We start from the raw sequence: 23,310 nt of genomic DNA, 5'->3' as shown, positions 1-23,310 counted from the left end.
GGTAAAGTCTTGTTAACTTCCTGTTATTTACCCACAACCCCCTTCTAGCATTATGCACATGCGCCTCATCCCTGCCCCTCTCCCCTCCCGAGACAGATAGTGCGCGTGTTCATGTGCAAACTTTATCTGTCCGAAAAACGAGCCTCTTCTGCTTTGGCTGAATACTGCATTTTACTGCAGTTATTAAAACCGGTATCTTTACTGATGCGTTGAAATTCAACACATAAAAAATTGTGTTAGTCTACTGGGACTTTTATTTATATTTTTTGCAGATCTGTGGAGGAAACTGGATCAACATGACCATAGTACTACGGTTGCTGGGTCTGAATACTGAGGCAGGTTCTGAAGACATACGTAGATTTTTTCACGACTTGTACATTCCAGATGGTGGTGTTTACATTATCGGAGGAAGTCTTGGTGAAGCATTTATCTTGTTCACCAGTGAAAGAGATGCACAACGTGCAATGCGTCGATCGGGCCCAGGGAATCTCCTCCGAGGGTCTCAAGTTACTCTTGGTGTCAGCAATATTGCAGAGCTGCTAAACAAAATAGAATCGAAACTACAAAATATGAAGCTCCCTGAGTCCTCCCTCTCAGGTAGAGTTCTCTATCAGACTCTGCTGTTGCTCTGCTTGTGGGGCTGGTTGCTACTCTTCAAGGATTGCAATCAAAACAGTGTACAGAAGAAAACAAATGTGTGTCTGTTTCCAGTCCTGCTGGGTCTGGGTGTGCAGCCAGGGGGGAGCCAGGGAGACCAGAGCAGGGATATGTTCAACTCTTTGGCCTGCCTTTGTCTGTCACCAAGCAGGATGTGTGTGACTTCTTCGAAGAACTACCAGTGCTAGAGATGAGATGTGAAACTTGGCAGAGGCCGTGGTTGCCTGGTTAAGTTTCCAGATCTGCAGAACGCATCTTCTGCTCTTCTCTTCAACAACCACCGGATAGGATCCGTCTGTGTGGAGGTGCGTGGAGCTTCAGGGGAGCTCTGGACTTATGCGGTCCAGCAGTCTGAAGAACCCCAGAGCTCCAGATCATCATGTCCATCTCTCACAGCATGGACTGGGGACATGTACGTACCAGTCTCTGAAGGTCGTTTACAGTCACCCTCAAGGGCCAGATACAGCTCCCCCTCGCCGGTAGCAGAGTACTCCATCATGATAAGAAATCTTCCTGATAAGACAACAAAGACTAAAATTAAAGAATTATTAGGATGTCAGAACATCCCCGGCAACAGGGTCACACACCTACTGGACACAGGAGCTCAGCTAACAGATACAGCTTTTGTCATATTTTACCACCCTGACAGCTATGTGTATGCTATGAATCTGAATGGCTGCTATCTGGGATCCCATGCCATTGATGTCTCCTCAGTCACTAAAGAGAAGATGCAGGAAATGTTGAATAGGCATAAGCCTAAACCTTTTTCTGAAAAGCAAGAACTGGTTTCAAAAGACAAACACACAAGCAAGCACAAAAGTAAGAAGAGGTTGAGAGTACATTGCGGAGGGAGCTGAAGCCCAGAGAGGAGGCTCATGCCCCCCTGCACAGGCTCATGCCCCCCTCCACAGGCTCCTGCCCCCCTGCACAGGCTCATGCCCCCCTCCACAGGCTCCTGCCCCCCTGCACAGGCTCATGCCCCCCTGCACAGGCTCATGCCCCCCTCCACAGGCTCATGCCCCCCTGCACAGGCTCATGCCCCCCTCCACAGGCTCCTGCCCCCCTGCACAGGCTCATGCCCCCCTGCACAGGCTCAGGCCCCCCTGCACAGGCTCATGCCCCCCTGCACAGGCTCAGGCCCCCCTGCACAGGCTCATGCCCCCCTGCACAGGCTCATGGCCCCCTGCACAGGCTCAGGCCCCCCTGCACAGGCTCATGCCCCCCTGCACAGGCTCATGGCCCCCTGCACAGGCTCAGGCCCCCCTGCACAGGCTCATGCCCCCCTGCACAGGCTCAGGCCCCCCTGCACAGGCTCATGCCCCCCTCCACAGGCTCCTGCCCCCCTGCACAGGCTCATGCCCCCCTGCACAGGCTCAGGCCCCCCTGCACAGGCTCATGCCCCCCTGCACAGGCTCATGCCCCCCTGCACAGGCTCATGGCCCCCTGCACAGGCTCAGGCCCCCCTGCACAGGCTCATGCCCCCCTGCACAGGCTCATGGCCCCCTGCACAGGCTCATGGCCCCCTGCACAGGCTCAGGCCCCCCTGCACAGGCTCAGGCCCCCCTGCACAGGCTCAGGCCCCGCTGCACAGGCTCAGGCCCCCCTGCACAGGCTCAGGCCCCCCTGCACAGGCTCATGGCCCCCTGCACAGGCTCAGGCCCCCCTGCACAGGCTCATGGCCCCCTGCACAGGCTCCTGACAAGAAGAGGAGGCGAAGGCCCTGACGGCGAGCAAAGACGGGTTCCCACCACAAACAGGACCAGCAGTGGGGTGAGTCTGGGGGGAGGAATGGGAGCTACGGTGAACCTTCCCATCCAGTGCTGGTCGATCAGGCCAGACTTCCCATCCCTTCCCATCCAGTGCTGGTCTATCAGGCCAGACTTCCCATCCCTTCCCATCCAGTGCTGGTCTATCAGGCCAGACTTCCCATCCCTTCCCATCCAGTGCTGGTCTATCAGGCCAGACTTCCCATCCCTTCCCATCCAGTGCTGGTCTATCAGCCCAGACATGGGGAAGGTGAAACCGACTTTCCCACTGAACTAAGCCAGGCAGAGGAACTGTAATTGGGAGAAGATAGTTTGTCCTGGGAAGGCGCTACAGATGTGACTCTCCTACAGGCATCACACTGAACACCTCACACCTGTTAGTATGGAAGCTTCCAGCAGGTGTGAAAACAGGAATTGTTGAGCCAATTTGAACTGAACGAGAACATAATCTTAAGAGGGCATTGGTGAGACTGGTCCATCTTAAAAAATGTTTTGCTTCAATGGCCCTGAGACCACAGAAAACCCAAGACTCGAGGTCTCCTCACCTTCATTAACAGATGGAGGATCTTAAACAACTATTGAGGACGTTAAAAATAAACCCATGCAATGGCAGTCAGTGAGCCATGCACTTAATCTGCTACAACCAAAATGGATGTGACAAGATGACTTAAATAAGGAAAGTTTAGAATGTTCTGTTGTACAGTTTGAATGTGTTTACAGTATTTCAAAAAAGTTCTGATATTTGTAATGGGAATGTTTTTTTGGGGTGTTAAAATGTCTAAGTTATATTGCCAAATTAAATAAATGGCCTTCTATTATGCAGTTGTTTTATACTCAAGTTAGGGATTTTTTGTGTTGAAAAAGTTAAATATAGCATGTTGTATGTTAGCATCATGTAACTACTAGACTGGGTTAGACTGTCTGGGACACCCTACATCAGGGTTAGGGTTAGACTGTCTGGGACACCCTACATCAGGGTTAGGGTTAGACTGTCTGGGACACCCTACATCAGGAGCCTTCGAAGAGCAAACTCAAGTATGGAAGGATGACAGGAAGTGACAAACACCTGACAGTTGAGACTTTTATTGAGACCAGTCAAGTAGAAAGCTGTTTCTATACAAAGTTTTGAACATGGATCTTTTCATTCTGCATACAGTCATCAACCTTTTACAGATCACAAGTTAAAAATGTCAAAACAATGTAAACTGACAAGTGTTAAAAAGTAAAATACCTCAGAGCTACAGATTTGGTCCAACCTTTTCATTACAAAAAAAATAAAACAAACTAAAATCTAATTTTAACTTGTAATTACACAATTTTACAACATCATGGTGTTCAGAAGGAATCTGGCCAGACTAGTGGGTACCCTCTTCTCTCTGGGTGTATGTGGGAGTCGACTGCTGTAGTGTTCCACACCCACGGTGGACCACGCAGGTGTGACCACCACGGTCACCAGGGAAGTGATGTCAGTTGTAGAACCTAGACGGACCATCAGAGTACCTGGATGGACCTGTAGAACAACGAGAAGAGATGTTAGACGGACCATCAGAGTACCTGGATGGACCTGTAGAACAACGAGAAGAGATGTTAGACGGACCATCAGAGTACCTGGATGGACCTGTAGAACAACGAGAAGAGATGTTAAGCTTCTAAAGAAGCTACACCTTGGGGGGATTGTTGTCAGATTTGGTGAACGTGGTGATCCATGCGATGTGTGGAGGGGGGGGGGGGTAAGTGCTGTACCTGAAGGGGGGTAAGTGCTGTACCTGAAGGGGGGTAAGTGCTGTACCTGAAGGGGGGTAAGTGCTGTACCTGAAGGGGGGAGGGGGGTAAGTGCTGTACCTGAAGGGGGGAGGGGGGTAAGTGCTGTACCTGAAGGGGGGTAAGTGCTGTACCTGAAGGGGGGAGGGGGGTAAGTGCTGTACCTGAAGGGGGGAGGGGGGTAAGTGCTGTACCTGAAGGGGGGTAAGTGCTGTACCTGAAGGGGGGTAAGTGCTGTACCTGAAGGGGGGAGGGGGGTAAGTGCTGTACCTGAAGGGGGGAGGGGGGTAAGTGCTGTACCTGAAGGGGGGAGGGGGGTAAGTGCTGTACCTGAAGGGGGGAGGGGGGTAAGTGCTGTACCTGAAGGGGGGTAAGTGCTGTACCTGAAGGGGGGTAAGTGCTGTACCTGAAGGGGGGAGGGGGGTAAGTGCTGTACCTGAAGGGGGGAGGGGGGTAAGTGCTGTACCTGAAGGGTTCCCAGAGAAGCTGGCCGAGAACCGGTCGTTGCTGCTGGGCATCCTGGAGGAGGTGAAGGAGCCTCCCATAGAGGTCATGGGTGAACTCCTCGTCAGACTGGGCCCCTGATGCGCGCACACACACACAGAGGATTTTATGAAACAATCATTGAGCAAAATGCATTTTGCATCTTCAACCACACAAGAGAAAAGTACAGAGGCAGAGTGAGGGTGTATTACGTACAGAGGCAGAGTGAGGCAGTGTTACGTACAGAAGCAGAGTGAGGGTGTATTACGTACAGAGGCAGAGTGAGGCAGTGTTACGTACAGAAGCAGAGTGAGGCAGTGTTACGTACAGAAGCAGAGTGAGGCAGTGTTACGTACAGAGGCAGAGTGAGGGTGTGTTACATACAGAGGCAGAGTGAGGCAGTGTTATGCCCAGAGTATGTTACGTACGGAGGACACGCTCCTGAGTCTGTACTCCATCAACACATCTGTCAGCTTCTGGGTCACCTTCAGCACAATCTGAGCATCGCTCTCATTCTCAATCCGGAATGAATCCTGTAAACAAACACAGGACATCAACCACTTCCCATTAAATAAATCATGTTTAACGTTGTTGTTTTTCAAGTTGTGGTAGTCGTGACGTGGCCCCACCAGGTATTTGAGCAGGGTGGAGGGCAGGTTGCTGCCTTCTGGGGCTGCGCCCATCAGTCCTGGCCTGTCCACCGGGTCACTTCCTGACTGAACGCCCCTGAACTCTTCTGGGTAACGCCTTCCAGGGGCTTCTCCCAGAAGCCCACCCATCCCAAACCCCTCTCTCCTGCCACCCAGCCCAAAGCCATCTGCTCCTCCACCAACACGCAGACCGTCGTCTGGGAAACGCCTGGGACCCATGTCGGCTGCTGAGAAGGCCTGGCCTGGCGTGGAGCGGATCAGAGGGGGGTCGGGGTAGCCTGCCATGCCCAAGTCTCCACGCCCTCCCATGGGGTAGTCAGGCAGGAGGCCCCCCTGGGGTGGGAAGTCCCCTGGGTAGAGGGGTTCAGGAAACCTTCCACCTGTGAGGAGACAAAATGGGATCATCAATGTAAGAGCATCCTGCTGTACTGCTCACCAGAGCATCCTACTGTACTGCTCAGCAGAGCATCCTGCTGTACTGCTCACCAGAGCATCCTGCTGTACTGCTCACCAGAGCATCCTGCTGTACTGCTCACCAGAGCATCCTGCTGTACTGCTCAGCAGAGCATCCTGCTGTACTGCTCACCAGAGCATCCTACTGTACTGCTCACCAGAGCATCCTGCTGTACTGCTCACCAGAGCATCCTGCTGTACTGCCCACCAGAGCATCCTGCTGTACTGCCCACCAGAGCATCCTGCTGTACTGCTCACCAGAGCATCCTACTATACTGCTCACCAGAGCATCCTACTGTACTGCTCACCAGAGCATCCTGCTGTACTGCTCAGCAGAGCATCCTACTGTACTGCTCAGCAGAGCATCCTGCTGTACTGCTCACCAGAGCATCCTACTGTACTGCTCACCAGAGCATCCTGCTGTACTGCTCACCAGAGCATCCTACTGTACTGCTCACCAGAGCATCCTGCTGTACTGCTCAGCAGAGCATCCTACTGTACTGCTCAGCAGAGCATCACAAAGACAATAATACAAGTATTCACTAGTAGATACTTTTATTTAAAGCCCTGTACGGAGGAGATTTTGAACCTGCAAGCCCCTACAGTCAAATGCTCTACCCACTGAGCTATCCCCCATCTCCAGAAATCACTGCTCACAACCCTTACCTAGTGGGGGCCCTCGTAGTCCCAGGCCTGGTCCTGCTGGAGCTGCCATCTTGGGTATTGCTGAGCCTGTGACAAAGATATCATTTATGCCCAAGTTAGTTGTATTTACATACTTAGTTCACAAATAATTATCTTTTTACTTTCTAAATATACATTTAAAAGGTGACTTACGCAGTCCTTGGAAGGCAGCAACCTCACTGGGTTCCTTTAGAATCACCTAAACAAGAGATGAGATTAAGTCAACATTTTGCTGCATCCAACCCTAACAGGCAGGAATCTCTGTGGCTCAGCTGTGTGGAGGACACTGTATGAAGTCCCCAGGTGTGTTCCTCAGGACCCATGGAAAACTGGACACCTGGGGGGGCTCTGAGCTGGCCTCTGTCCTCAGTCCTGTTTGCTACTCACTCTGAGCTGGCCTCTATCCTCAGTCCTGTTTGCTACTCACTCTGAGCTGGCCTCTATCCTCAGTCCTGTTTGCTACTCACTCTGAGCTGGCCTCTATCCTCAGTCCTGTTTGCTACTCACTCTGAGCTGGCCTCTGTCCTCAGTCCTGTTTGCTACTCACTCTGAGCTGGCCTCTATCCTCAGTCCTGTTTGCTACTCACTCTGAGCTGGCCTCTGTCCTCAGTCCTGTTTGCTACTCACTCTGAGCTGGCCTCTGTCCTCAGTCCTGTTTGCTACTCACTCTGAGCTGGCCTCTGTCCTCAGTCCTGTTTGCTACTCACTCTGAGCTGGCCTCTGTCCTCAGTCCTGTTTGCTACTCACTCTGAGCTGGCCTCTGTCCTCAGTCCTGTTTGCTACTCACTCTGAGCTGGCCTCTATCCTCAGTCCTGTTTGCTACTCACTCTGAGCTGGCCTCTGTCCTCAGTCCTGTTTGCTACTCACTCTGAGCTGGCCTCTGTCCTCAGTCCTGTTTGCTACTCACTCTGAGCTGGCCTCTATCCTCAGTCCTGTTTGCTACTCACTCTGAGCTGGCCTCTATCCTCAGTCCTGTTTGCTACTCACTCTGAGCTGGCCTCTGTCCTCAGTCCTGTTTGCTACTCACTCTGAGCTGGCCTCTATCCTCAGTCCTGTTTGCTACTCACTCTGAGCTGGCCTCTGTCCTCAGTCCTGTTTGCTACTCACTCTGAGCTGGCCTCTATCCTCAGTCCTGTTTGCTACTCACTCTGAGCTGGCCTCTGTCCTCAGTCCTGTTTGCTACTCACTCTGAGCTGGCCTCTGTCCTCAGTCCTCTCCACCTCGGCTGCCATGTCTTTGATGCTCTTCCTCACACCAGGGTCTTTCACGGCCGCTTCCTCTTCATACGGAACCTTATCAGGGTGGTTCCGCTTCTAGAACATGGAACATCACACTCAAGTCACACACACACACACACAATTCTCTTTACTGGAGCGCAACAAAACAGGCTATCATCATGCTAACCCTAACCCCATCATCATGCTCCCACCCTCACCATGTATCTGAAGCCATGTTTCCAGCCTTTGACGTGTGCCAGCATGTCATTCTGCAGGCGTGTGACCTGGCAGAGCTTGCACTGGTAGTGTGGAGGCACAGCCTTGCTGGGGCTGCGGTACTCCCATACGAACTGGAGACCTGCAGACACAACACAAGACCAGTGAGCTGGTGGGGGAGACGGGAGCAGACGTCACCTTTTGAGTTGGTTGTTTTGCTCACCAATGATGGGCTCCGTGATGCCTTTGAGTTGTTTGGTGAGAGAGGGGATGGTCTGGATAGTGCCTCCTTTAGAGGTGAACACTGGAACATGAACAAGGAGGTCAATAGAGAACACACACACACAGTTCTGCACATCCCGCTTGGAGCTGGAGCATGACCCTGACCCGGTGTGGCAACAAGGCCCCATGACCTTTCACCTGACAACCATTGGCTGATGAGCCAAATTCATTAAAGGGAGATTCTTTCATCACAACTAGTGAAGTCCTAAACTCCTAACTGAAAGTGTAACGATAAAAAGGCCAAAGCAGGGCTGTTCAAAAATGCCAGTAGTGAAGATTAGGAGGCATTAAATTCTCTGAACAGCAATTAGAACCCTCCCCCTGTGTTCAGCCTCCCCACAGCAGGAGAAGGGGGAGTTCCACCACGGGACACACGAGTTCCATCAGGCGCTGCTCTACGTCCGGCTCTTTCACAGGAGCAACTCCTGCAGAGTCTGACGAGGCAGGCCACAGGAGGAGACTGATGTCAAATGGGAAGGTTATCCCTGATAATAAAGGCTCGTTAAGACAGCCATGATGTGCACAGGTAGCAGAGCATGGCAGGTATGCTGGTAGCATGATGCTACATGCATCTTCATGTCTTGTAGCTATTAAATGAAAGGCCTATTTCCCAATGGAAACTGCAATACAAGCTACCCTAGAGGAAACAATGGTGATTGTGGTAGGGAGGGCGTGTCTTCAGCCTATAATGGAATAAATCATACTTACATTTACATTTAGTCATTTAGCAGACGCTCTTATCCAGAGCGACTTACAGTAAGTACGGGGACATTCCCCCGAGGCAAGTAGGGTGAAGTGCCTTGCCCAAGGACACAACGTCAGTTGGCATGATCGGGAATCGAACTGGCAACCTTCGGATTACTAGCCCGATTCCCTTACCGCTCAGCCAACTGACTTCCTATACTTGTGTGTGATACAGTACGTCCTCTAACCCACCACCCAGGTAGAGGACCAGGTCCACCAATACTTCCTGACACCAGATAGCCACATATCAATATGCTCCTCAAGAGCTAAAACATAACACGTACGTGTAATACCAATGTGGACAGTTAAGAGGTTTCTCTGAGGAAGGATTGGTGTTCCTAAAGTAGTTCAGTTTGTAGTTGGGAACCCACTAATTCACGTTTCTGGATTTACAAAAGCTCATACAGAAATGAGATCTCTGAAAGAAATCTGACCAGTAACCATCACTGGTCAGCCCCACAGCATAAAGCTATGAATGGGACTGGTCTGAACTCAGATAGACTCTCAACTGTGCAAGTCATAGACATGCCTCACACCCAATCAGAAGCCAGCGATGAGGCAAAGGGAAGGAGTTCTCAGCTCCCATCATTGGCAGCGGAACTGTGTGGAGGCGGGACTTACCTATGTCTGCAGAATACTGCGGCTGCCTTCTCTGTCAATGGAGGGAATAAACCCAAATAGGGGAGAGAGACACAGACAGGCATTAGTGATAGAAGAGGAAACAGAGGAGGGGTGAAGTCCACATCCCATCCTTGAAGGAGACAATTCTTTCAGCTCATCCTCCACTGTACTCTTTGTAAGAGCATCAATGAGATCAATGTCTGATTTTATTCATAAACATTCAAACTGATCAACTGGGCTTCTGGTCAGGTTTCTATAATGAGGACAACCGTGTGCAGCCTTCTTGCAAGGAAAGAATAACCTCTGGATCCACATGAATCTTTTTTGAGCTTAGCACATCTCAAATGTGCTGAAAAACGCCAAGCTAGGCTAAACTCAAGCCTCATTGGGTGAGACAAACTCTGCAAAGGCATTTAATTGCCTTCCGTTGCTTGAGAACATCTTACTTCAACAAAAGTTAGCAGCTATCCAGCGCTAGGCACACCACTGAACCAGGTTCTCTGAACCTGTCCTGAGCACCAGGAGCAGGTCAGAGGTCAGTGGATTAAGAGCTCATACTGGTTCTACGAGCCTCTTTACCGCCAGACTAAAGTTGAGCACTCTCAGGACAAATCAAGGCCCAGTACCACAGCCCCTCTGCTCTGAGGCGTCCCTGGATCACTACTGTTCCTCAGGCCTTGCTTCAGGCCCAGTACCACAGACAGAGATGTTTCCATGAGCAGGCTCCTATCTGCATCAGTCTTTGCAGCCTCAACCCCAGAAGCTGACCGGGAGATACTACGCCCCATTGATTTGGTGGTGCTCTAGTTATGGCTAAGATTGGCACTGGAGCAGATTTATTAGTTCAATATTCCAGCCTCACTTATGTCCATTACATAGGACAATATGAGGGGTAACGTTGATAGTATTTACGCATACTGAAATAAATGTTGATCAAAGAACACACAAACTGTATGAAATAATCGTCGATGAAGCCAGTAGAATATAACTGACATGAATTGGGCACATTTTACCTTTGCGCCTCCGTTCGCCATTTTAAACCTCTTCTGAGCTGGCGGTCCAGATGGTGCATTTGCGTTTCCTTCCATTCTGCGGGAATACAACACTGCTTGCTACGGTTTCATAACAATGTATGCGAGCCAGGGTGGGCAACCCGTTCTCTTCGGTCATATACAGGCGTAGGCCTCAACTTCTAACCTAGTTAAACTAGCTAGCTATTAGCTGTGACGGATTTATCAGTCGACTCTGCTTAAGAACACAAAACATTGAATTAAATTTACCGTATATCACTTAGTTATATGTATTGTACGTATGATAATTTACCTTACCTTAATTGTAAGTCGATTAGCTTCAAGCAATAATAAGACAAAAACACAAGTAAATCTTCGGGGTCACGCCGCTAACACTGCATGAACTCCAGTCACCACTAGTGCGTCGCGCTTCTGATGTCGACAGACCTTATGTTGTCGGCTCCATTTGCCTGCACGATATACGTGGATTAAATACATATTAACTTCTATATTTGAACTCATCACAATTTAATTACGCATTTTAATGTATAGATTCATCCGTTAAATCCGTACACTGAAAAGGTATTTGCTCAAATATAGAAAAAACTGGCAAATCGTAAGACAGTCATTTGTCCGTTATTGCCATTCTTTTCTTACAGGGCCGTCTGGCGGTGCACCTGGATTGCGTCTGTTTCACAAGTGGTCGGCCAGGTCCACCACTTGAAAGTGTGTTGAATAAAAAACACATAACCTGTGATTGGAAAGGTATGAAACGTGTCTGTGTCCTTTAAAATCTGCTATCTAATCATTAGATTCTAATGAAACCGTTTTGCCGGTTAAAGCGATTCCTACTACAAAATGAGTCAAAACGATCGTACAGAGGATAAGGACCAGAGGCTCTAAATCAACACGAGCTTGGTTTTTGTGTTGCAATGCTGCACGCGCAGCACACGCTTGTTTAAATTCACGTGAGTTTTATTTGTATCTTTATGGACCAGTTGCAATGTTAGTTATTGTTTTGTGGTTAAATGCTGTGTTCCAAAATGTGATACTGCTGGCAACGGGTAATGTGGCCTGCAGAAACAAAGCGATGTGATGATGAACGTTAAAACGTAAACGTGACTTTTTCTCGGTCCTGCCCTTTATTCTTGGCTCGCGAGCTACACTTAGTTGGATTCTTCCAGGTGTCCGTTTGCACACCTCAATACAACGATTATCAGTGTTAAGGCATCACCTGTAGTAGTAGGCTCAATTCTCTTCGTTAATCTTCTGCCTGGCTCCTCTGACAGACTAAGGCTTCAGCGATGACTAAAAGCAAGAAGAAGAGGCAGGATGACTTCCAGAAGGTCAAACTCAAAGTGGGAAAGCTCAAGCCCAAAGCAGAAAACGCCACCAGCGTGAACTTCCGCACCAAGGGAATCCACCTGACGGAGCAGCTCAAGAAAGATACAAGTGGACCTACTACACGCAGACAACTCAGCATCAAGGTACAAACAGCACACCTGCACTAAGTACCGAAGCTGGTAATCTGAGTTTAACCTCCCTCCCTTCCCCTCTTCCCTCCTCCCTCCCTTCCCCTCTTCCCTCCTCCCTCCCTCCCTTCCCCTCCTCCCTCCCCTTCGCCTCCTCCCTCCCCCTCTTCCCTCCCTCCCCCTCTTCCCTCCCTTCCCCTCTTCCCTCCCTTCCCCTCTTCCCCTCTTCCTTCCCCTCTTCTCCACCTCCTCCCTCCCTCCCTTCCCCTCTTCCCTCCCTCCCTCCCTTCCCCTCTTCCCTCCCTCCCTTCCCCTCCTCCCTCTCTTCCCCTCTTCCCCTCTTCCCTCCCTCCCTCCCTCCCTTCCCCTCCTCCCTTCCCTCCCTCCCTTCCCCTCTTCCCCTCCTCCCTTCCCCTCCCTCCCTTCCCCTCTTCCTTCCCTCCCGCACTTCCCCTCTTCCTTCCCTCCCTCCCTTCCCCTCTTCCCTCCCTCCCTCCCTTCCCCTCCTCCCTCCCTTCCCCTCTTCCCCTCCTCCCTCCCCCTCTTCCCTCCCTTCCCCTCCTCCCTTCCCTCCCTCCCTTCTCCTCTTCCCCTCCCTCCCTTCCCCTCCCTCCCTCCCTTCCCCTCCTCCCTTCCCTCCCTCCCTTCCCCTCTTCCCCTCCTCCCTTCCCCTCTTCCCCTCCTCCCTTCCCCTCTTCCCCTCCCTCCCTTCCCCTCCCTCCCTTCCCCTCCTCCCTTCCCTCCCTCCCTTCCCCTCCTCCAGGATCTGCTGTCCCAGCTGCACCACTACAGCAGCAGTGTGAAGCAGACAGCCCTGGTGGGCCTGAAGGAGCTTCTGACCCTCCACCCCTCCGTGCTGGAGCAGCACCTGTCCCGCCTGCTGTCCGAGGTGGCAGCCGTGTTCACAGACAAGGACCCCAACGTACGGGCGGCCGCCACGCGCCTGCTCAGGTCACACCTCTCCAGCCATGGATCTAGTTACTTGTTTTATTGTTTATTTTATTTTTTGAAAATAAGTATATTTTCTCTTCCTCTGAGACGGATCAGATAGGAATCCTGGACGACCCTGAATGAGTAAGCGTCTGTCTTGTCTGAGCAGGTTTGTGGCTCAGTGTGTTCCTGCCGACCGTGCAGCTCCCTTCTTCCCCCTCCTCAGCGCCCACCTGTCCTGCGCCATGACACACATCGAGGCAGGCATCCAGAAGGACGCCCTGGCGGTCCTGGACGTGCTGCTGGAGCACTACCCCGGCCTGCTGGCCGCGCGCCCCGCCCTGCTGCTCACCAACTTCCTGGAGCTCATCTCACACAGACGCGTGGTGGGAGGGGCCAGGACCCAGGAGACCATGGGGAGGAGCTGGGCGCTGTCAGTCAACCCTAGCAGGGCTGTGACTGGCCAGCAGTGGAGACTGACAGTTCTCCTCAGGTGAGGACAGGTGGACCTTTTCAGACCTTCACCTGCAGCAGATGGCAGGAATGAGAAAAGTGTCTGACTGGTTTGGTGGTTGTTGTGTGCGTGCCAGGCTTGGGAGGTTCCTCCAGGCGGTGGTGGAGGAGAGACCAGCAGAGGAAGGGGGGGTGCGAGTCCCAGGTGACGGAGTGTTTCTGTCCAGCGGAGAGGGAGGGGTGAGCACAGCCCTAGAACTCACCTGGGAGGAGCTCACCTACAGCAGGGTCGGGGTTCAGCTGTTTGAACACTCAGGGGCCAAACCCACTCAACACTCCACCTTCAGACTCAGGTGAACACATCACCACCACTCTGGAGAGATCCAGGAATGTGCTCTCTGAGGGAGGACTGCTAGAAGCACACAACTTTTTCTTACGTTTTCTCCTCTTCTCTTCTTTTGTTCAATATACAGGCCCGAGGTTGAACCAGGGTCTGGAGTGGGTGAGGGTCTGGACTCAGCTGAGGCTGTGCTGGGCTTTGCTGCCACGCTGGTACCCCTGCTGCTGGAGGTGTGGGTGGAAGCCAGCGCCAGCGAGCGGGCCCAGACTGACAGTGCCCATCTTCTCACCCCAGACTCCATGGCTCTCATGTTCCAAGTCCTCTCCATTCTGCAGCTGGTCAGGAGGCTGGCACCGCAAAAGGAGCACCAGGACATCCTGGTGAGACACACACACAGGCACAGACACACACAGATCGGACGTGCGGTTTGTGAGTGACAATAATTGTGTTTTCGTGTCATAGGATGCTTGGTTCCGTAGTGAGTACCTGGCTGATTTTAAGCAGCATTTCATGAAGAACTTCCCCTACGGAGCCCTGGACACACCTAAACCCCGGAGGAAGGTCGACGCCAAGAGGTGAGGTGGGCTAGACCCGTCCTGTGGTGGTGCTGTACGATGGCTTCACCCCCTGAACTTGAAAGGAGTCATGTTACTAACTTGTTTGTTGTTTGATCAGGACCAAGCAGATGCCAGCGGCCCCTGGACAGACTGTTGAGCCCCTGGCCCTTAACGTGGCCCTGTGTCAGGTCATGGTGTCCCTCAGCCAGAGGGAGGGGCCAGGACAGGAGCCCGACGCTGATTGGCTGATGCCCCTGAAGACGTTTGTGAGAGAGACTCTGTCCAGCGGCGTCAAGCTGAGCAACAGACACCTGCACACTCTGCTGGACACGGTGTGGAAGATGGTGCTCACACAGAGGAGCCGGGGTGAGGCAGCGTGAGGAGGACGCTTCAAAGATGGGAAGCCTCATTAGTCGTTATTTCAGTTTTTAACGGTGTGTGTGTGTGTGTGTGTGTGTGTGTGTGTGTGTGTGTAGCTGTAACTGAGGACCTGTTGCAGGCTGTGTGTGTTCAGTACAAGCAGAGAAACCTGAGTCTGCAGACCCGCTCCCTGCTGCTGTCCTTTTACAGCAGGCTGTACCTGCAGGAGCACAGCCACACACACATCGCCAGGTAGGAGCCTGGAACACAACACATGTACTGATGTTTGCTTTCCATCTGAGAGTGAGTTGTGTAGCCCAGCCTGTCTGTGTGTGTGTAGGAGTCGGGTGCTGTCTCGGTGGTTGGCTGCTCTGCCTGTGCAGCTGTCCCAGCTGGGCCACCGTAACCCGGCCCTTTCCTCCTGGCTCCTGCTGTCCATCCAGGCTGCAGCCTCGCGGGGCAACAAGGACCTGCTGAACAGCCTGCAGGCTAACGCCCTCCAACTCTACGGTACAGGCATACGCGTCAGTTGAAACTGATAAAATAATAAGTAAATCACACAATTACTACCAGTGTAGTAATACTTGTTTGTGACCTTCCACAGCAGTGGAGTGAGTCAGTTGTTGTGACACTTATGGAAGAAAATCAGTGACATAATGTTTTGAATTTTAAAAGGCATTGAATACTTAATATTGAATTTAAACAACACCGAATTCTCATATGAATATATTTCAATGTAAAATAAAATTCAGGTTGCTCAAATTCGAGTCAAAAAAGTTAGATCTTCATCAAATTCGAGACTAAAACTTTCTAGCTTAAAAAATTCAGATTGGAACATCCGGGGTACCAAGGATAGGTAGAGCAATGGACCTATCCTTGGTATCCCGGATGTTACAATCTGAATTTAAGCTCTACATTTTTTTGTAATTTGAGCAACCTGAATTTCCGAGCCTTGAATTTTTGGATCTGAATTTGTGTTTACATTGAAATATATATTCATATGTGAATTCGGTGTTGTTTAAATTTCAATATTAAATATAGCTGCAAGCAGCGATGCGGGTTCCTCTGCAAAATGGCAAAATATTATAAACATGTACACTGTTGAAGATGGAGAATTGGACAACAAGAGAGCGAAACTACTTCATGTTTGGCTAACAACAATAGGCTGAATGGGGATTTGAACTCATGAGCATAAGGTTACAAGTCAGTCTCTCTATCCTCTCTGCTACACACCAACTGTTGAGATTTTATGAGTAGAAAGGGCAGAGTATGAGCTTTGGTCAGCTTTGGGACAAAGGTTAAGAAACGGTTGACATTTCAAGGTAAAATTGCGCATGGTACATCAGAATGATGTCATCTTGAAGGCACAAAGGTTTGAAAAACCCTCAGTCAAAATTATATTTGATTTATTAACACAAAGGTATTGTGGCAATGTGTGCATTTACATAAATACACTTCTTTCAGCCATTTTGTATTGCATTCCTTATTCAATTTCACCCTATAGAAAGACATGTATTCTACAAATCTGTAACCATTTTCAAGTCGATTGGATCTATGGTTCATGAGGAGAAGGGTTTTGAAGGTTGTACCAAATTTGGACAGTACAGCAAAATCTATCATGGCGGACCTTATGGGTTCTTGAGGCTTTTTTGTTCCCCATGAGAAATAAGGCATGTATACCAATTTTCAGGCATTTTGGAATAATGGGGCGCTGGGGAAATCACGTAGACTTTGGGCGTGGCTTATAGCGCCACCTATGGGCGAACATGGGCCATTAGCGGTCTGGGAGTAGTGAGTGACCTGGTGTATCATTGGGCCAAATTTGAAAAAATCAGAGGCTGCCACAGAGCAATTCACCCTCACAAGACTCCTTTTGTCTGAGATGTCTGTGACATAAGCAGCATGCGTCAGAGACCACCGTAACACACACTCAGCATAACACACACTCACCATAACACACACTCACCATAACACAGACGCACAAACACTGTAACACACACACCAGAACATGCACACGCTCCGTAACATGCACACAGTCACGCTCAGCATTAACTGTCCTGTCACTAAAGTGGATATGTCTGTCTCTATCTGTGTCTGTCTCTGTCTATCTGTGTCTGTCTATCTGTGTCTGTCTCTATCTGTGTCTATCTAGAGTGTATGCACACACACACCACTCACAAATGCTTTCTGTTTTCCCACCCCTTAGAACAGTTGTAGTTCCTCTTTGATCCCCCAGGAGGGCAGTGTGGTGCTATGCATGGTACTAATAGTGTGTGTGTGTGTGTGTGTAGATCCTCAGGAGGGCAGTGTGGTGTTGTTGCCGGCAGAGTCTCAGCAGCGATTGGTGCAGCTGCTCTATTTCCTCCCTGTGATGTCACAGTCTCTACTGGCCAATCTGAGTCGCTGCTGCACCGCCGGGCGCATCTCAGCAGGGCTGGCCGCGTCGCTCATCCGCATCATCCACTTCAGGTCAGCACAACAGTGTGTGGGTGTATGTCAGTCATTCCTGGTTAGACAAGACAGACGGCAGTTGGTTTTGCTTTAAATGGAATACAACTATTTAGCCCCTAAAGACACAGGTAGGATCATGCCGCTAGATCTGTAGCTGTCACTGAGTCACACATGTGTATGTTAATATACACACCAGGGATGGAAATTAAATTTTTTGTCCACCGGCCACCGTGGCTGGTGGATTTCAAAATCGACCAGCCACTCAATGTTTTTACCAGCCACTTTCTTGTTTTTAACCGACAATGTGTAACTGCATGTGAAAATTAATACTACAAGATCTACAATACTTAAGCAGTTTATTTAATCTCAGTCTCAATGAAACACTGACACTTTCTCTTTTATACATACACAAACCACGAACTGATATACATTTCATTAAATGAGTAGGGCAGATTAAACAACAAACTAACATTCCTCCACCCATCCTCCCCAATCCCAGTACAGTTTACTCCTGCTCATCAGAATCAGATTTTGAAGTTTCAGAGGTGCTTTCCTGAGCGTTCTTCTTCCAAGACAGGGCGAACAGCACCCCGACGCAAAGCGGAGGGGTGCTTAGGGGCTTATTTTCCCGATAATGACAACGGCGTTCTATACATTATCCGCTTATTACACGGCTACTTGCCAAAAAAAAAACTTAACACAGTGTGTCTTATTACAATTTATATGTTACCATTCGTAGTGTTGATCAGCAGGGAAATAGTTCGCCAAAGACGTTGAACTTCATAGACGTTGAACATTCTTTAGGCTTCAAATCAGCTGACGTCGCTAAGCAACGGAGTACGCTGGAGTTGAAAAGTTACCGGACTACTTGCGGAGTGCTACGAAAGACGTGAATCCGAGGCAAAAAGGCCACTTCTCTTGACAGCGGTCAGTTATACATAGCAACGGTCATTCAAGTGAATGGGGCATTCTACAGCATTAATAACAGCCGTGTAATAATTGTATTTACCCGCCACGGTGGCCGGCAGGTGAAACGAGTTTACCTGCCACAACACAAAATCACCCGCATTTGGCTGGTGGCGGGTGCTAATTTCCATCCCTGATACACACACACACACACGTACACGAATGCTCAGAGGATTGATGAAGAGCTGTGATCTCCACATCCTCTGAGGCACTGATGCTCCTTTTGAGACCAGCCCAGATCCAGAGCCCTTGTTAACAGCTTTAGAAAGTGCTATTCTGTGTCATGATCAGGCCTAGTCTGCTGTTTGCATGGAAGTCGTGCCCGTTTGTAGATAACTGTCTTCTGGGCCACTCTCTGGGCCCTGGTGCATGGCTGTGATGCCATCGCCTGCATCACTGCTGTTACCCTGTGGTTGAGCTTGTTACCTTGAGGTCACTGGGGCAGGGCTTCACTAACATGGCAGGATGAGAAGGGGGTGAGAAAGTCGGTGTGTGTGTGTGTGTGTGTGTGAGGATGAAGAGCACAAAGAGCTCTTTGGGATGTGGAATGTAGTTGAGTCGTCACGGAACGTTGGCAATATCTTTCTGTCTGCACGTGTCTGTATGACTTATGGAACACACACATCCACACACACACACACAACAGCCCCAGCAGTGTGTCCTAACGATGACAATATGTCTTTGTATTTAAATGGTCAAAGTAGAATAACTAAAGGTAGAATAAAAAAAGTGTGTTTTGTGTGTTTTCCAGGTCTTCTCTGAGCGGCTGGTCTGTAGGGAGCCAGGACGTGGCCCTGCAGGATGTGGATTACATCAGCTTCCTGTTCTCCACTCTCACAGGTCAGGTGCACGTTCCTGTACGTCAGTCCCAGGCTCCCTGTGTCCTGTGAGCCTGCTCATGAACACAGTCCTCCCTGTGTCCTGTGAGCCTGCTCATGAACACAGTCCTCCCTGTTCCCAACTATATGTATGTATGTGTCTCTCTCTCAGGCTTCTCGTCTGATGAGCTAGCTACTCTACAGGAAGCGGGCGATGGGAGTGTGCTCCCCCCCTCCCCCTTGTCCCCCCTCAGTCTGTATCACACCCCCCTGGAGCAGTTCACACACCACTGGGACGTTGTAGAGGTAAGCGACTGACCGCACGCACACGCACACCTAAACCCTTGTAGGACCAGGCGGCCCGGCTGGACCTGGGAGAGCGGTAATGTGAAGGAAGGAAGAAGGGATGATGTGTGGAGGGGGTAGTATCATATGAGAGCGTAGGAAGGAAGGAAGAAGGGATGATGTGTGGAGGGGGTAGTATCATATGAGAGCGTAGGAAGGAAGGAAGAAGGGATGATGTGTGGAGGGGGTAGTATCATATGAGAGCGTAGGGGGGGAGTATCTACCTGCAGATGAAGATGAAGGTGTTGGTATTCCAGGCTGTGCTCTGGTCTCTCTCTCCCCCTGGTCTCTCTCTCCCCCTGGTCTCTCTCCCTCTCAGAGAGGGTAGCTGTATCCTGCCTCTTACGCTGAGGGGGGAGTCTTTATCGCGTTGCGCAGGTTGGAGATATGTGGTTATCGGGGAAGGCGGAAACGGAGAAATGCTAATGAGAGCCCCTGGCATAACGGGAGTGTGACATTTCTGTTCGAAAATTACCTTTAACGCAGCCGTGGCCCAGGGCTAGAAGTGTGTGTGTGTGTGTGTGCGTGTGTGTGGGGGGGGGGATAATCACTAATTCTGCTCAATTAAGGTCTCAGATGGTGCCTCTCTCATCTCTCTGTCTGAGTCAATCCCAGACTAGAGGAGAGGGCGTTATTGAGGGACGGACCTCGTCAGCTCTGATTCTACTAATGAGATGGGATTGTTTTTTCAGGGCAGGGAGAATGCCAACAGGTGCACAGGTCTGGGGGCTGTCACAGTGATGGAGAGAACACACACACAGACACAGCTACATTTGATAGATGCTAACGAGAATTTTAATTTGAAATTAATGAGGAAAAGTTGAGTATTGTTTCTCAGTTGTGAAAGTTAGTGTTATTGCCCTCTGTCTAGCTTGGACTCTTATACCGTGTGTGTGTGCGCGCGCGCGTGCGTGCGTGCTGGTAAAGCCGTTACATTGAGGCGGACTGTGTTTTCATAAAGACCATAAAGCAGCATGAAGTGACATTTTCCTGGAGAGCAAGGTGTGTGAGGTACAGGATGTGAGGTGTAACAACCTTCAACCCTGGATACGATACCTTTGTGTGCTGAAACATACTGCTCTAACCGGTCTGCCTAGTTAGGTTTACCATATGGGTGTGACCTTTAAGTAGTGCGATTGGTAATGCTTTGACATCTGAGGCTCCATAGCTCAGTGGTTAGAGCACTGGTCTTGTAAACCAGGGGTCACGAGTTCAAATCTCGTTGGGGCCTTACTATTGCATTTGAATCACTCCAACGGGTTGATTTTTACCATCCAACCAACATGTGTAAAGATTGGAGACTGAGGTAAGAAGCTGACAACCTTTAGTAGTAGATACCAATCAGCCTTCCCCCTGAAATCTACAGAAGTTTCCCCTCTTCAAAAGACACCTTTCTAGGGAAGAACATACAAGGGTTCTATACCTTTGTCTCAGAGTGGATGATCGGATGTGGCTGCTCTCAGTTTCACCTGGTCAGAGCAGATACTTCTTTAATACTGCAGTATCCATCAAGTACTTAAAGGCAGTTGATCTCTTTAGTCATTATGTTCTAACCTGTCTGTCTAGTTTGGTTTGACATGCCTGACTTTGTGATAGGTGTGCCTCTTTTTAAAAGATGTTGACGGGTGTTAGTTCACGTGCGGCTCCATAGCTCAGTGGTTAGAGCACTGGTCTTGTAAACCAGGGGTCACGAGTTCGAGTCTCGTTGGGGCCTTGACCCAAAACTTTTTGACCCTGAGTGTTTGTTTTACCACTAGACTGACCCCTTCAACGCAACAGGACATCTCAAGGTCATTAGATACAGAGTACCAAAGAAGCTGATCACATAAACTGGTGTCCAGGTGTGTTTGTCCAGGTGACGAACAGCCTGATGGAAAATGAGTGTGTGAAAGAGATGGGCAGAAAAGAATGACAATGATTCATGTGTGTGTAGACGGAGCGAGTGTGTGTAGACGGAGCGAGTGTGTGTAGACGGGGCGTGTGTGTAGACGGGGCGTGTGTGTGTAGACCTGGCCCAATGTCCCAATTCTTGTATAAGCCTAATTATTGCATATTTTAATACCAGTGATCTGATTTCATTAATCTATAAACGATTATTATTTCAAATCCAGAAAATAATAGAACATGTGTGAACTATGCCTTAAACATTGTCCCAGACTGTGAACTATGCCTTTAACATTGTCCTAGAGTGTGAAGGTAATGTGGTTAGCCTGATGAACGGCTGGTTGGCAGAGAGTGTGATGTGTGCGTCCCTCCTATGTTCCCTGTAATGTCGTTACTGCTATTAGATTTCACCCCACTTACACACACGTGCTCACTCACTTCCTTATTATTTGTAGGCTCATGAAACATTCTAATTCTCCATGTTGTAATCAGCCTGTCTGGCCCCAGGGGCTCAGAAAGAAACTATTATTAAATGTGTAATTGGAGCAACAGGAAGTGATGTATCTGTCTGTCTTTGTCCACAGGAAGTGTGCCACTGCCTGGAGACATCAGGGTCGAGGTCTCAGTGTTTTGATGTGCTGCAGAACGGCATTTGCAACTACCTGGTGAGAATATGGTCCTCACACCTGAACACGTGGACCCGGAGTGTTTCATACAGCTTCCCAACCCTGTGCTTCTCCCCCTGGCCTGCTGCAGACCAGGCTGCAGGTGGTTCCAGACAGCATGGCTGCAGGGCTGCTGAGAGCCATGGCACGCCTACTGGAGCCTTCCGTCCTGCCCAGCGAGGCCCTGCTGCGCTTCCTGTCGCACTGCTGCCTCAGCCTACTGGCCCTGCTCTCCTCCCTGCAGCGCGACCGACACTCACACACCAACCACAAGAGGTCTGTGTGTGTGTTTCGTCTCATGCTCCTAGACAAACAGAATATCAACAATATTATATATAATGTATGTAACTCCAGTGTCTGTAACTCCAGTGTCTGCCTCCCCATATATAATGTATAACTCCAGTGTCTGCCTCCCCATATATAATGTATAACTCCAGTGTCTGCCTCCCTATATTTAATGTATAACTCCAGTGTCTGCCTCCCCATATTTAATGTATAACTCCAGTGTCTGCCTCCCCATATATAATGTATAACTCCAGTGTCTGCCTCCCCATATATAATGTATAACTCCAGTGTCTGCCTGGCTCTTCCCAGGGAGGCGGTGTGGGATGCGTGTGTGTGTGCTCTGAGCAGTGTTCCCCGGCTGCTGCGCATGCTGCTGCAGTCTCTGCACGTGGCTGACCTGTGTGAGGAGGAGCTCCCTCAGCTGGGCCACATCCTGACTCTCCTGCTGCAGCATGCGGCCATGCGCAGCCACCTGCTAGCCAACGCTGCGCAGCTGCAACACGTGCTGCAGGAACTGACGGTGAACAGCCCTCTCTCTGTCACTTTCTCCTCTCTCGCTCTCTCCAGTGTCTCTAACAGACACAGTGAGTCTGTTACAGTAACAGTGAGGTTACACGCTTTGTCACATCATGGCTTTCAGGTTGTTCTGACTGTGTGTTCTGACTGTGTGTGTTGTAGAGGTACTGCCGTGGGGAGGCGAGGCAACAGTGGCTGACAGACCTGATGTACTGCTACAGTGTCACCATGGCCAGTCACCATGGCAACCTGGGTCTTCGAGACATCTACTGACCACACCCTTCACACCTGGACCCTTCACCCCCTTGCAGGCCTCTCCCCTCTCCAGAGTTTCAACACAGAACCACATTGAATAGAGCAGACATGCTTCTTGGCCATATGGGCTAAAGATGCACGTGGGTTCTGTACATTACATTTCTGTTTGATTTTCTGTGAATTCCCAGAAATCGATCTCTGGCCTGTGCTCCTCAGACAGGCACAGGCCACACCCCTCAGACAGGCACAGGCCACACCCCTCAGACAGGCACAGGCCACACCCCTCAGACAGGCACAGGCCACACCCCTCAGACAGGCACAGGCCACACCCCTCAGACCGGCACAGGCCACACCCCTATGTAGCCTCTCTCTCTGGACCTCCCACTCTGAGATGGCTGTACAGTGTTCCAGCCTCGAGATAGCTGTAACACATTTTTGTTAGCAAAATAAAAGTTTAATAAAATGTGAG

General features: G+C 50.2%; 2 protein-coding genes and 2 non-coding genes across 8 annotated transcripts; 3 read left to right on the top strand and 1 right to left on the bottom strand.

Moving 5' to 3' along the window:
- Positions 1–3,491: 3,491 nt before the first annotated feature.
- si:ch211-197h24.6 (uncharacterized) lies at positions 3,492–10,971 on the bottom strand. Of its 4 annotated transcripts, XM_067238208.1 has the most exons (12): positions 10,863–10,948; positions 10,548–10,623; positions 9,535–9,565; positions 8,111–8,191; positions 7,890–8,029; positions 7,642–7,767; positions 6,608–6,653; positions 6,437–6,502; positions 5,297–5,697; positions 5,096–5,200; positions 4,651–4,765; positions 3,492–3,933 (listed from the first exon to the last, which is right to left on the bottom strand). In XM_067238208.1, exons 2-12 carry the CDS (start codon positions 10,620–10,622, stop codon positions 3,890–3,892), a joined length of 1,230 nt encoding a protein of 409 aa, XP_067094309.1. In that variant the 5' UTR covers position 10,623; positions 10,863–10,948; the 3' UTR covers positions 3,492–3,889. The 4 variants fall into 4 exon arrangements, with proteins under 4 accessions (XP_067094309.1, XP_067094308.1, XP_067094307.1 ...); XM_067238207.1 differs by having other exon boundaries at positions 5,096–5,697; positions 9,535–9,560; positions 10,863–10,971; XM_067238206.1 differs by having other exon boundaries at positions 5,096–5,697.
- A 475-nt stretch (positions 10,972–11,446) lies between these two features.
- On the top strand, positions 11,447–23,309 carry tex10 (testis expressed 10). Of its 2 annotated transcripts, XM_067237320.1 has the most exons (17): positions 11,447–11,512; positions 11,834–12,031; positions 12,780–12,967; positions 13,116–13,439; positions 13,537–13,752; positions 13,873–14,119; positions 14,202–14,314; positions 14,415–14,662; positions 14,773–14,908; positions 14,997–15,166; positions 16,948–17,125; positions 18,825–18,913; positions 19,064–19,197; positions 21,705–21,785; positions 21,877–22,061; positions 22,380–22,590; positions 22,749–23,309. In XM_067237320.1, exons 2-17 carry the CDS (start codon positions 11,849–11,851, stop codon positions 22,857–22,859), a joined length of 2,814 nt encoding a protein of 937 aa, XP_067093421.1. In that variant the 5' UTR covers positions 11,447–11,512; positions 11,834–11,848; the 3' UTR covers positions 22,860–23,309. The 2 variants fall into 2 exon arrangements, with proteins under 2 accessions (XP_067093421.1, XP_067093422.1); XM_067237321.1 differs by lacking the exon at positions 22,380–22,590.
- On the top strand, positions 20,395–20,467 carry trnat-ugu (transfer RNA threonine (anticodon UGU)). The gene has a single exon. It is a non-coding gene; the product is annotated as a tRNA-Thr (tRNA).
- Positions 20,878–20,950, top strand: trnat-ugu (transfer RNA threonine (anticodon UGU)). The gene has a single exon. It is a non-coding gene; the product is annotated as a tRNA-Thr (tRNA).
- Position 23,310: the final 1 nt, after the last annotated feature.

The sequence above is a fragment of the Osmerus mordax genome, chromosome 6 (assembly GCF_038355195.1).
Source record: "Osmerus mordax isolate fOsmMor3 chromosome 6, fOsmMor3.pri, whole genome shotgun sequence".
Classification (NCBI taxonomy): Eukaryota; Metazoa; Chordata; class Actinopteri; order Osmeriformes; family Osmeridae; genus Osmerus; species Osmerus mordax.
This window is presented reverse-complemented; position numbering and strand designations above follow the sequence as displayed.

Coding starts and splice junctions, on each gene's coding strand:
- si:ch211-197h24.6 (XM_067238206.1), bottom strand. CDS start 10,622: ATGGAAGGAAACGCAAATGCACCATCTGGACCGCCAGCTCAGAAGAGG. Junction 9,566..10,547: donor TGGCGAACGGAGGCGCAAAG/GTAAAATGTGCC, acceptor CTCCATTGACAG/AGAAGGCAGCCGCAGTATTC. Junction 7,768..7,889: donor AACATGGCTTCAGATACATG/GTGAGGGTGGGA, acceptor TCCATGTTCTAG/AAGCGGAACCACCCTGATAA.
- tex10 (XM_067237320.1), top strand. CDS start 11,849: ATGACTAAAAGCAAGAAGAAGAGGCAGGATGACTTCCAGAAGGTCAAA. Junction 12,032..12,779: donor GCAGACAACTCAGCATCAAG/GTACAAACAGCA, acceptor CCCCTCCTCCAG/GATCTGCTGTCCCAGCTGCA. Junction 17,126..18,824: donor ATCCGCATCATCCACTTCAG/GTCAGCACAACA, acceptor TGTGTTTTCCAG/GTCTTCTCTGAGCGGCTGGT.